This window comes from Artemia sp. Qi Xiang Cuo, chromosome 19 (genome assembly GCF_049724085.1).
Source record: "Artemia sp. Qi Xiang Cuo chromosome 19, ASM4972408v1, whole genome shotgun sequence".
NCBI lineage: Eukaryota > Metazoa > Arthropoda > Branchiopoda > Anostraca > Artemiidae > Artemia > Artemia sp. Qi Xiang Cuo.
Genome location: NC_142812.1, coordinates 9,514,179 through 9,527,379, shown reverse-complemented (window position 1 = coordinate 9,527,379; position 13,201 = coordinate 9,514,179). Strand labels below are relative to the sequence as shown.

Sequence of the window (13,201 nt, the reverse complement as noted above, 5' to 3'; positions counted from 1 at the left end):
CCGACGTTGAGGCTCACAAAATGATGTTCAAAGTATCGAATCCTATTTACTGCATTTGGAAAAGTTGTTCTTACCATTTGAAATATAAGTAGGGCAAGTAGCTTTCTCTTTGTGCGCAATACTGGAGCAACGACGCACTCACTCCAGCCTGTTTTGCATGTTGAGAGAGATATACATTTACTAAACCAAAGAAAACAAAAATAGTAATAAAGCAGTTGCAAAGCAATTGATCGAACTAAATAAAAATGATTCTAAGTGTCTTATCTGCAATGCTTAGCTGTATCCTTGGCATTTCAGCTACCATCCCTGAGCCAAATTATCATGTCCAAATATAAAATATCGGATTTCGGAAAAATTCAGTGTTGAATTTAAGCGTTCATGTGTTACTAATTTCGTTTTGACCTCTATAAGCTGCGTTCATCATTTGAAGAGTGTCTTATATCTAATTTGCCTTGTCTATCTGAATTGTCAACTCCCATAAAAATGACTTCTGAAAAATTCAGTGTTGAAGTTGTGGTACTAATTTCCGACAGGCTCGTCTGTTTGAATTGTCTATCCATATAAAAATGATGTAGATAATTTCAGAATAGGATATTTCAAATAGGGATAATAAAATAGGATAATATCAAATAGGGATAAATAAAAGGATTTTATCCCTGTTTGAACTTTTATTTATCGTTATAAAAATGATTTTAGAAAATATCATTGTTGAAGTTGGAACGTTCTTATGCGTATAATTTTATGTTTGTGATTCCTCTGGAAAGTCGTTTCATCTTCTAAATAGTATCTTGTATTTAGATAGCCACGCCTATCTACATTTTCTATCTTAAAAAAAAGTGATTTCGGTTTTGAAGTTTCAGCATTCCTACGATTATAATAGGGTGCTACCATTTCAGCGAACCGTCACAAAGCACGAAACGTCATAATATCGAACCGTCATAACATCTAAAAAAATCTATAAGTTTATATAATAGTAATAAGTATATAATAGTTTAGAAACAAATTTCGGCTATATGTGTGCACATCAAGGGGATGGGGGTAAAGTACAGCTTATATTAAATAAGTAACCTAACCTAGGTACCTTTTCCCCACTAAGCCCCCAATAAATAAAGTTTTAAGATTTTCAATGTTATGACGGTTCGAGGTTCTGACGATTTTTTTGTCGATGTTATGACAGATTTTTTACTGCTCATGACGTTCTTGCTCCTGACGGTTCGATATTATGACGCCTTCCCACTATAATTTTATATTTGCGATTCCATTAAAAAGTATTGCATCTTCTGAATAGTGTTTTATATTTAGATAGCCAAACAGCGTCAAGATCTGCGAAAGGAACAAGAGGAATCTGAAGATGAGATGGCCGACTTTATTGACGATCATTCAGATCAGGAAGACACGGATGACGAAATTCAATGTCTTGACGATGACAAGTTGCCTAATATAAATTGGAGGACAAGAACCCGCGCCTCTAAAGGAAGTGCTCCAATTGAAGAGGATGATCTTGAAATAACAAAAGAGGAAGATAAGCATTGGTTAGTAATTTTTTAAAGGTTTTCTTAGATGTTAGTCTATTGGATTTTGAAGTACAAGTTTCTTGAATAGTGCAATATTTAAGCTTTTGTCAAAAATTGTCGCGTATCCTACCTCTGACAGAATTCATTTTGTTAAGGTGATAATCTTTAAGATACCTTAAGATACCAAGCAAAGCGTGTGGATGACTTATAAGAGTGGAAACTGGCGCTATCGTCGGCAAAATGATTAGCAACACCATCGAGTTTTTGGTGACACTAGGCAATTTTTGAAACACTGTATTCATTTTTCTGTCAGGAACTGAGATCAAACAATTATAAGTACCCTATCTTATAAATTTTAATAACTAAGTTGATTGTTCTTATTATTGCACCAAAAAAAGCCTAAACTCGCTAAAGGTTTTTGTCGACACTAGTGCCACTCTTATAAGTTACTCATACTCTTTGGTACCAAGGGCAGAAAAAATTACATTTGTTTGTTTAAATTGAAAATTTACATAAACATATATGTCTTAATAAATAATGAGGAATCACGAATTCAATTTTAATGAAAAAGGCCCCGTATGCGGTTACGCAGTTTTGGGAGTAGCGGGCGCCAAAATAAAAAAAGAAAAAAGAAGCTTGGTGAAAGATCGCAAAATTAAGCTTAAAAGATACAGTGCTAAACAGATTAAGAAGTTTTAGCTGCTTTAAGAATCGATAGAGTTAATTTTTTGGACGAAACAATTGTCAAATTTGATAACGAGCAATATCTGACAACGATTAAAATGACATTGCTTGGAGTAAGTTCGTATCCAGGGGGGGGGAGGTTAGGTTGACCCCCTCCCCCCTTTAAATCGTAAAAACATAACAAAAATGCATATAAGCAAATTTCGTTGCGTTTTTTAATGTTTTTGTAATCAGTTTGTCGTTTTCAATAATTTTGTTCAGTTTTTGTCAGTTATTCAATAAGATTTCAATCAATAATCAGTCAGTTGTAAAATTATTTGATGGAAAAATTTTTCCTTGGGCTGTCTCAAATTTTAGGCCAACACCAAATTTTCGTCAATGTTCCCACATTGAACCGTGAAAACAAAATAGGAAAATTATTCTAGTAAATTTGACAATGCTGTTCGTCCATAAAAATTCAAACATGCGGTTTGAAAAGTTATTCTATTAGATTTGACAATGCTGTCCGTCTATAAAAATTCAAACATTAACAAACTGTTGATTCGCAAAAATAACCATATCTTCAAAGAGAAGCTAAACCTTTATTAGGGTCATTGGTGACTTGTGTTTCTCGATTTTTTTTTCTTTCTTTTTTTTCAAGTTTTTTTTTTAAATAGGCCTCGCGTTGCTACCAAAAACTGACAAGCTGGATATGTAGGTTTTTTTTTGATTAAAATAGGATCCGGGTTCTTCCTTATTTATTGAGATGTATGACCTAAACATAATTTGCCACTTAAACAACTCGAACAATCAGGTTTCGTTTCCACTGTCCTTGGTATTTTTTTTATTCCTGATAGGAATTATTATTTTCAAATTGTCTTCTTACCTTCTTTTTCAAAACTGGGACCCTAAGACACCCTCTCCCCCCAAAGGTAAGATTTATGCCCATTAAGATTTATTTGTACTAATTTTTCTAAGTTCTAGCAATATTTTGTAAATTTATAATTTCATACATTGAAGTGCAAAATACTGCAGAATCGCTCTCCAGTCTCTGTTAAGAAGTCAACTTGGTTAAACAGCCATGTTTTAACTTTAATATATATTTTTAAGGAGACTCATTAAAAGAAGAAAAGAATGAACCAAGTGGCCTTAATCATTTAATTTTAGAGAATATTTTTAATGATTGCTACCTATTTTTAAACAAGTTTCACGAACCCTTTTGACTAAATCTAAATGAACATTTCTTACTCACTAACTGTCTTCTCACCGAAAAAAAGAGGGAGGAGAAAAGAAAAGAGATTTACGATAGGAAAGAGAGAAATATTTTTAAGTAGAAACGTAAGTAAAGCAAAAGGACAAGAGAAAGAGAGAGCTGAAAAAGTACATAAGTGCAAAGCCTTAATGGGCAGGTGCGCCATCATCTCCTGGTCTCTCATTGGTTGGCAAATAACCAAATATGTACCCGCTACTAGTGAGAAATCTAAATGGTCTCGGGTTTCTCAATGTAACTTTACTGATATTCAGAGTTCATTCAGAGTTCATGGTGAAAAGACCTGTTTTGGATTCAAACCTATTGCAAAGGATTATATCAATGCAGACGAAAAAAATAGCTTTCTCCTGGATTATAAACAAACCTGTGTGGCAAGTTTATCTTTAATGAACTTAATTTACTATTATTCGCTCGTCGCCTGACCATCACGTGTACTTCGTGTTTGTTGGTTTGAATTATTTTTGAAGTGAATTTATAACGAGATGAGCGTTTCCGAGCTTTTGTATTCACCGCTATTGAACTTTGTTTTTGAAAATTTAAGTGGTGTTGATGAAGCCGTTATTTTACGGAAAGGAGTGGACTTAAAGATTTGGAAACTGTTAAGTCAGAGAAAGCAAAGCTATGGAGTTTTGTGAATGAAAATGATCCCCCTGTCAGAAGGGGCACTAATGCAATTCTTAGTCACCTGCAAGATATTATAGACTTTATGAAGAAATGTGATGCTGATGGAAAACAGCTCCCTTGTTTTGTCATCAAAAGGCCAACAGAAGTCCCTGTTATCTCTGCTACAGCGTTTACACACGTCACAGCCAAGTTTACGAGCCTTGAGCAAGCAATTTTGATAGTTCCTTCTAAGATTGATTCGCAAAATCTGAGCTGTCCTCAAATACCTGTTATTAACCAACCTGCTGCGTGTGATACACATACTACAAATTTGATCTCCGATCCCCCGCCTGAGCTTGGTGACCCGCTAAAGCGAAAATCAGTAATAGACTCAATTTCTGGTAATCAGCTGGTGTCTAGAGTGCAAGCGACTAAAAAGCGGTGGACGGTGAATATTGAGAAATCTGCAGCTGAAGATTTTTGCAAATCAGCAAATGAAGCTCTACCTGGTTCTAGTGTGAAAGTTTTATCTAAAAAACACACTGGTGTTATTCGAGAAGTCCCGTCTGATTTTGACCTTGAAATGCTACGGAACCAGTTTGGTATAATTGGGTCTAGTCAATTTGGAACAAGCAAATCGGTTAAACTTGAATTTACAGACACGATTACGAAAGGATCATTTCTGCGAAACGGTGTGAAGATTGGGTATGAAAACTTCCGTGTTTATGAGTTCAAGCAATTGCCAAAGTGTTGCTTCAAGTGTCGTTCCCCTGGACACTTGGAAAGTGCATGTACTAGTAGCGCTCCCAAGTGCGCTCGTTGTGCTGGACCTCATTTATCTACGAACAGTGATCGTTGTACGGAATCTCCGAAATGTGCCAATTGTGGAGGATCTCATCCTTCTTACAGCCTACGATGCCCTGTGATTAAGAAGATCACTGATAAGGTCTATTCTCAGAAATGAATCCGTACATAAGTATAGTCTCATTTAATATTAATGGAACGAGAGGCAAGGACTTTTTTATTGATGATCTGTATGTTAATTACGACGTTGTTTGTCTCCAAGAACATTTACTGACTGCCTATAGCGAAAATTTTCTGAGACGAAGCAGTGATCACGTTGTTTTTGTGCGTCCAGCTAAACTTACGAGTGACCATCCTTCTGGCGGCTTAGCATGTGTTTTTAAGAAAATTATTTCTGGTGCGAGTCCTGTGCTTTTCCAATCAGATGACACTTTTCTTGCGGTGTGTTTTGGTAATGTTGTATTAATCAATGTATATCTGCCATATAATGATCGTTCCGTTCGTTCACTTCAGAATTTCTCTTGTGCTTGTAATGGTCTTAAAACTTGAATTCAAAAGATATCGGATAACGGGTTGCATTTTGTTATTGCTGGTGATTTTAATACTGATCTGGTTTCTGATAATATAGGGGATGTTCAGCTTTTTGATTCTCTCCCGGCTTAAAAAATTGTTCGGAAGTCCCATGATTATACGTATATTCACCATTCAGGTAGTAAATCAGGCATTGATCACGTTATTTGTTCTGCAGCTCTTGTCTGCTCGCCCGTTACGGTTCATTTTGACGAGAATGATCTTGATCACCTTCCGATGTCTTTTTTTTTATCAAAGTCTGTTGTTTGTTCTGGGAGTATGTCTAAGAATCGTGGTGTACGTTCTAAATGGTTTTATAAGCCTGATTGGAATGATGCGAATTTTTCTGTTTATCTTATAACTTTGGCTTCACTTTTAAGTACGATTTATGTTCCTTATCAGCTTTTGCAGTGTAGTCAGAATTTTATTTATGCTAAATATGAAATAGACCGATATTATCTTTCTATCCTCTGTGCTACGAAAGAAGCTGAAAAAATTTCCGTCCCATTTAAGCGAATCCGAAAAAATACTCAAAAGCCTCTTTGGTCACTTGACCCTAACCTTAAGGCCTGTAAAAATAAAGCTAAATTTTGGCTAAAAATTTGGACAGATTGTGGTCGGCCTAGGTCCGGTAATGTTTTTCTTATTAAACAGAAAACTAAATTAGAATTTAAGAAGTATCTAAACAGTGTCTGATACCGAGGGCTTGATTTTCCATCTTCGCCTAAGGATTGGAGGAATGTAATTAATTCAAGTAAAACAGACGATTCTGATGTAAGTAGTATTGATATTCCACCAAGTTCTTGGCATGCACATTATTCGAAGATTTTCTCCGTTTTGAATTATTCTGTTCATAAAAAGTTCGGTGAAGCGTTTGTTAAAATTGTCCCTAGATTTCTATGTCAGCGTTTTGTTTTGCCTATATCGCGTTGTGAAGTTTTGAATGCTTTGAATCATCTTAAGTCGAAATCTATTGATGCTGATGGTATCTCTAAATTGCATCTAACTCCCCAATGTGCTGAACTTGTGTCACATCTTGCGCTCTTGTTTCAAATGTGCTTGGTATCTTCTGTCTTCCCGGAAAGTCTTTTGTGTGGCAGCGTGACTTCAATTTTAAAAAGAGGTAAACCGCCAACAGATTGCTCTTCATACCGTCCAGTTTCTGTTTCTTGCAATATCAGCAAGGTCTTCGAGTATATTCTTTTACCTAATTTAACTCAAAATATTTCTTTCTTTGGTGAAAATCAACATGGTTTCAAACCTGGTGTGGGATGCCAACATGCTCATCGTGTCCTTTCTTCTATTCTACTTTCTAATTCTTCTAAGGGTAAAGGCGTATATCTCTGTACACTTGATCTTTCAAAGGCTTTGGATTATGTTGTTCATAACCAGCTTGTCTTTTATTTGGCTTCTTCTGGTGTTAATTTTTCGGTTATTTACCTTTTACGGTTTTGGTATTCTAATTCTTACCTCCGCCTGAAATCTTCTCCAGAAACAACTATTAAAGTGCTTCGTGGTGTTAGGCAGGGAGGTGTTTTATCACCAACCCTGTTCAAAATTTGTATTTCTAGTGTTCTGGAAAAGATCTCAGGAACTTATTTTTCTGGTTCTACTGATGTTTCTTACATTGCCTATGCTGATGACATTCTGTTGATTAGTCGTACCAGGTCTGCTCTTTCTGCTATGGTTTCCTTAGTTTCTCAGTCTTTCCTAAATATTGGTCTATCCCTGAATCTTGACAAGTGTGAATTCTTATCTTATTATCTGGCTTCGTCTACTCCTCTGGTATGTATAAAATTTTCTGTACTTTCTGTCTCTTCCTTTCGGTGGCTTGGTATTACCGTTTCTAATTCTCTAGCTCTCTTTCGTAAACAGATTGTTGCTGATTCAGTCAGAAAAATTCAGTTCAGTTATTCAAAAATTGTAGTAAACCGTAGAAAATATAACAGAAGTGCTCTTGAGCGCTTATTCTCGAGTCTTCCTGATCATTCTTTGCTTTATTTTTTGGATGTTCATTCTGTTCTTAAGCTAAAGGATTTAAAAAAGATTAAAGTTACTTATTTCAAATTTTGCAAATTTCTTCTTTCTCTGCCGCCATGGACTAGAAATCGGTATCTAGTTAATAATTTTTATGTTACGGATGTAACTCAAAAGCTCGGTGTCCTACACAAAAATCTTTCTGCAGATGCATTTTGTAAATTTGGCCCTTACCACGGTCTTTTACAGTTATTTTCTTAGTTTAATTTAATTGCTAGTGTTTGTTGATTTTTTTTTTTTTTTTTTTTTTTTTATTTTTTTATTATTATGTACTCCACTTGTACTACTTTTTGTTAGTTGTGGGTAATAAATGATTGATTGATTGATATAAGGAGTCAGGCTAATTCAACATTTATATCACCATCGATCTTTGACATATATGACATCAAATACAATATACCAGGAATACACAGGAAGTTTTTCAGGCCTGTCTCTCACTCTCCTCCCCTTTTTGGAAACACTGCATACAGTATCTTCCTGTTTTTATTGTATAATTCGCTTGTTTAGGAGAAGTGAGAGGCGGGTGATTCTCTCTCAAACCTCTTAACTCCTTTACATGAACATAAAAAATGAATTAGATCATTATTTTCGTCCCCACAAATCGGACGAAAATAGGGACCATCCTTCGACCTAATCTTCCCCAAATTTTTTCTCCTATCACCAAATGCTACAAAACTTCCCCTTACTGATATTACCCATTTTAATTCCTCCCCACTAAGCCCCGCCTTAAAATACACTTCCTCCCCCCATAGGTCCTTAATACTATTTGATCAGATGATGACATCGACATTTTGTGTAAAATGTAATAATGGCCATCTTTTTTTTCATTTAAGGTAGTCTTTCTTTAAGTAAGCTTTATTGGAATTAAGTGGTCATATTATTATTATTCCTATTTGGTTTTATTTTCGTAAGAATTGTATTACCAGGTTAATATAATCCAATGAAGTTGCATAATGCATAGTATTTCTGTCATGCATGCTCATAATTTGTATTTTTAGAGAATAAGCCGGTTACTTGGAGGACCATGGACAACCCCTCAAGGGATAACCCCCCAAGGGATGATCGACTGTATACTGTAGTGTTTTTAACCCTCCTAACAGTGTATATATCCTTATAAATAATATTGGTCAAATGAAAACATTCTATATAACTTAATGATGGCAGTTTTTTTTTTTTTTTAAGTTGTATTACTGTGTTAATGTAACCCAATGACGCTGCATAATACATAGTATTGTTGTTGTGCATATACATAGTTTTAATTTCTTCAAACAAGCCGGTTCCTTGGAGGACCACGGGTAATTTTACCGTGTCTGGATGTCTGATGAATATTATATAGATGTCACTATGTCAATAGATTCTAAATGTTTGTTATCTGGATGTCTGTATCTCGTGGGTTATATTATATAGGTGGGATGAATTCGTACCTGAAGAATCCTCCGTGTTCCAACATGTTTTGGACCCGCAGGTCAAAGCACTTTAGTTCGTAAGAGGGTTGAACATGGAGAATATGAAACCGAGATTGCCAAGCCTGCTTCTAACTTCCAGATTTCCTTTGGGTTTCACATAATCCACCACTCTTAAACTCTCCTGACGAGAAGTCTTGCTCGACGAGATATAGGAACCGGCTCGAAGCCGGTTCCTTGGAGGACCAGGGGTAATTCAACCGTTTCTGGATGTCTTATGAATATAATATAGATGTCACTATGTCAATAGATGCTAAATATTTGTTATCTGGATATCTCTATATAATTTGATGTCTGTATCTCATGGGTTATATTTTATAGGTGGGATGAATTCGTACCTGAAGAAGACATGTCAAAAATGGAGTTGAGTGGGAAGCTTGTCCTTTTGTTTGCTATTCTCCGAGCTTGTGAACTAATTGGTGACAAAATACTAGTTTTCAGTCAATCACTGATCACCTTGGACGTAATAGAAGAATTTTTGAAGATAGAAGACGATAAGAATTGTTTGGGTTCAGATGATGCCTCCTATTTTGGATCATGGAAGCTAGGACTTGACTATTTTAGGTAAAGTAACTAGTTTCGGGGTGTTTTCATATGGGCTAGTATCTTCCAGTAGAGACTTAGTGTAGCAGGCATATACTCTTAGGTCTCCTTCAGTTTATCGGTCCTGTCGACAGAACTGAGAGTGCCTTTGTTTTGGATTTGTGTCAAAAGGTTAAGTATTTGTTTTGTCTATGTCATTTATATGTGTCATTATTAGATAGTATGGCAGTATTTTATATAGCTTATGACTCTTCTAATCTTTAACTTTATTGTTTGATGAGGACACAAATTTATTCGTCTGAGCTCATGATTTATTCAATTTATTCATCATGATCTCAATTTATTCCTCTTTAAATAAATTATTCATTTTTTTTTCTCATTCTTCTTCATAAGATAAATTGTCTTTACTCATCTTCGTCGAAAGAAAACACTACATATTGGGAAAGGATTCAAAAACTGAAATAGAGACAGTCAATATTTATAATTTATATTTATATTTATAATTGCCACCAAGATTGGAATATTGCTGAATATCAAAACTTAATACAGGACTTAGATTCGTGAAATTGTTTAGATTTAAACTGAACAGTACTTGTACTCATCCCGGTAAAAGACACACAGATGCTGAAACGTCGAGAGAGAGAGAGAGAGAGAGAGAGAGAGAGAGAGAGAGAGAGAGAGAGAGAGAGAGAGAGAGAGAGAGAGAGAGAGAGAGAGAGAGAGAGAGAGAGAGCGAGAGAGAGAGAACTTGACGCCCTATATGCCAGGATTTGCTCTAAAGTATTTTTATCCTTTATATTGTTATCCTTAGATCTAAACGTTTCAAGATATAATTCTCTTGAAAGAGCCTAATGCCTCAATAAAGCGTCTTTAGGCCCAGGAGAGGTGCTTCAGATGAACTGGATGAAAATTCAGACGAACCTCTGGCCTCAGATTCAACCTCTGACCTCCCTTCATTTTGAAGAATATATGCATCGAGCTTTTATTAAGAGTACCAAGGGGACCCTCTTTATATACTGAATATTTTCTGCTTTTCTCAAGTCAATGTTGCTCTTAACTTTGATTTGATAAAACAACTTTTATATTTTTTAGTTATAGTTATTTTTGTTTTTTTGTTGGTTGTGGGGTTTTTGTACTCCCGGGTTATCCTAAATGTAAGGGGTAGCTAACAACTAATTATTGCTACCAGACCGTTAAGGAGAATTTCTCAACAGAATGTCAAACTTAACCGTAAAGAGTCAGGGATGAGGAAGGGGCATCTCCTCTCATACACGGAATAGTTTTAGCTCGTTTTATGTTTACCTCTGAGGGGGCGCCCAGCTGAGTATTTTTCTGTCGGTACTGTGATCTGCATACATTGTGGTAGTGGTGATGGTTTTGTTGTTTTTTTTTGGGGAGGGGGGGTCGATTAAAAAAAAAACAGTGGCATAGCTAAGAAAGAGAAAAACAGAAATCATGGGATTTCCTGGTATGATTTGAAAGACGATAAAAAATAAGTAAAAAGGAAAGCAACAAGTTTTTTCAGCTAAATTAAAAAATAAATAAATAAAAAACAAGCTTTTTCAACTGAAATTAAGGAGCAACATTAAAACTTAAAACAAGCTGAAATTATTCTGTATATGAAAGGCCGCCTCTTCCTTAACCTTTGCTTTTTACGCTTAAGTTTGACTTTTTTATTTTGAAAATCCTTGTGTAACAACATAAAAATTACGGGGCAATGAAGAAGGAAAGACGAATGTTCGCATTAACAAAAGAACGAAAGAACGTGTAAACGTTATAGAGAAAAAATTTTAACTTACTCGCTCATAATTCAAACAAGACTATTGAAAAATTCTCTTTTATGTTTTTCAAAAAGTATTGGTGCTGTCATATATGTACCTGCGCTACTATATTTATTAATCAATCTTTTATTTCGTGTCCATAGTGCCAGGTGGTTGTATTTATATACTGTAGTTGTATATTAGTTGTATATTGTATCCATCGTGTATCTATATATTATAGTTCCATGCCAATAGATGAAATTCCCTTCAGAAATTCCTCCACCCAATCCCCGCTGCATACGATTCCCTACTGTGGGAATCTCCTCCTCAACGGAAAATCCCTCCCCCTTCGTGGAAAAGCCCCCTGGAAAATTCTCCCCAGATGTAAAGTAACGATTCATATTTCTAAACTTAAAAATGTATGACAAATTAGGCTAGGATTATCTACTTCCTCGTTGGGGTGTTTTTGGATAATTCATATCCAGAAAAATGTCGACATTGTGAATGAAAGGTGACTGTCAATTTTTTTTTTTGTTTCATGGATCTCTACTTTTTGTCAGCGGGAAAAGCATTTGAAAGATTAAGGGGCCTGGGGGGGGGGGTTGATTTGTTTTTTGTAAATAAATAATATTTGTAAATTGTTATATGTAAGAACAACGCTGACATCACTGTTCGTACTGGTTGCCTTTAGGCTTTAGTGCTACTGGCGGTCTCGCTAGAATATGGTAATGTGATCGAACGATTGAAAGGACCAAACTATGGGCCAAGAGTGCTACTGCCTATGTTACCACTAATATCTCTAGTTATCTCTTATAAGGGTAAACTGACCCCCCTATCGATATACTAATGACGATATTTCTCGCGAACTTTTTTCCTCCCTCTTTTTCTGCGTTGAAAATAACCTTACACGGTTGTAGGAAATAACTCACTTGTATTTTCCCAAAGGTCACTTCAAAAATACGTATAAACTCTGAAAACAGACTTTACAGTCTAGGAAAGAACTGTACAAACTCTGAAAACGGACTAAAACCGAAATCACCAATTCTGTACAAAAAACTTGGTGTATGGATGGACCCTAGATTGACCCTGGCCAATTTTATAAATGAGAGCTTCAAAATCAAACACTTTAAATACCATTAACTATCAATGGCCATTTCCAGGAAAACAGAAATAAATTTTAGACCCAATATTTACTTATTGCAACACTACTGGCTTAGCAACTGGTCTTTGACTTGTAATTAAAAATTATATTATAGGCAAATCTAAGCAAATTTATTAACGAAAAAAAAAAACTGGTCATTTATCTAAAAAAAGAAAGAAAAGCATAAGGAAGCCCCAACATAAATATTATATAATACAAATATATGTAAATACTATTAGCTAAATATTATTTTCGTAAATAATATTACTATTTTATAACTAGACTTGATGGTTCAATGGCTGCGGACCAAAGAAAAGTTTTTTGCAACCGTTTCAATAGGGAAGACAACCTCCGTGCCCGACTTTTTCTCATATCAACAAAAGCGGGAGGCCTGGGGATTAACTTGTGTGGTGCCAATAGGGTCATTATATTTGACGCCAGTTGGAACCCCAGCTACGACATCCAAAGTATCTTTAGAGTTTATCGTTTTGGTCAAGTAAAGCCTGTCTACGTTTACCGATTTCTGGCTCAAGGAACTATGGAAGAGAAGATTTACCAACGACAGGTACGTCTTAAACGTCCTTCTTTTTCTTAACGTTCACCTAATTTTACGTTCTGTTGTATGTACTTGTATGTACGTTGTATGTATTGTATGTTCTGTACGTATGTTTTGTCAAAGTTGCATTACTGATGCATTAAGCTATGTTCTACATTAACTTTTAAGCTTCTCAGTTTTTGTTAACCTCAAGTACGTCCACTTTTTTTACGTTACATTAACGTTTATATTACGTTAACACTATTACGTTTTACATTAATCATTAATCTTCTTCGTT

General features: G+C 35.3%; 1 protein-coding gene across 1 annotated transcript in view; it reads left to right on the top strand.

Annotated features, from left to right (window-relative positions):
- LOC148940475 (uncharacterized) overlaps positions 1-13,201 on the top strand; it is a 100,655-nt gene that overhangs the window by 70,105 nt on the left and 17,349 nt on the right. The window contains exons 9-11 of the mRNA XM_089105499.1: positions 1,303-1,532; positions 9,246-9,488; positions 12,651-12,933. Of these exons, the coding sequence (XP_088961625.1) occupies positions 1,303-1,532; positions 9,246-9,488; positions 12,651-12,933 (756 nt within the window). The remainder of the gene's footprint in view (positions 1-1,302; positions 1,533-9,245; positions 9,489-12,650; positions 12,934-13,201) is intronic.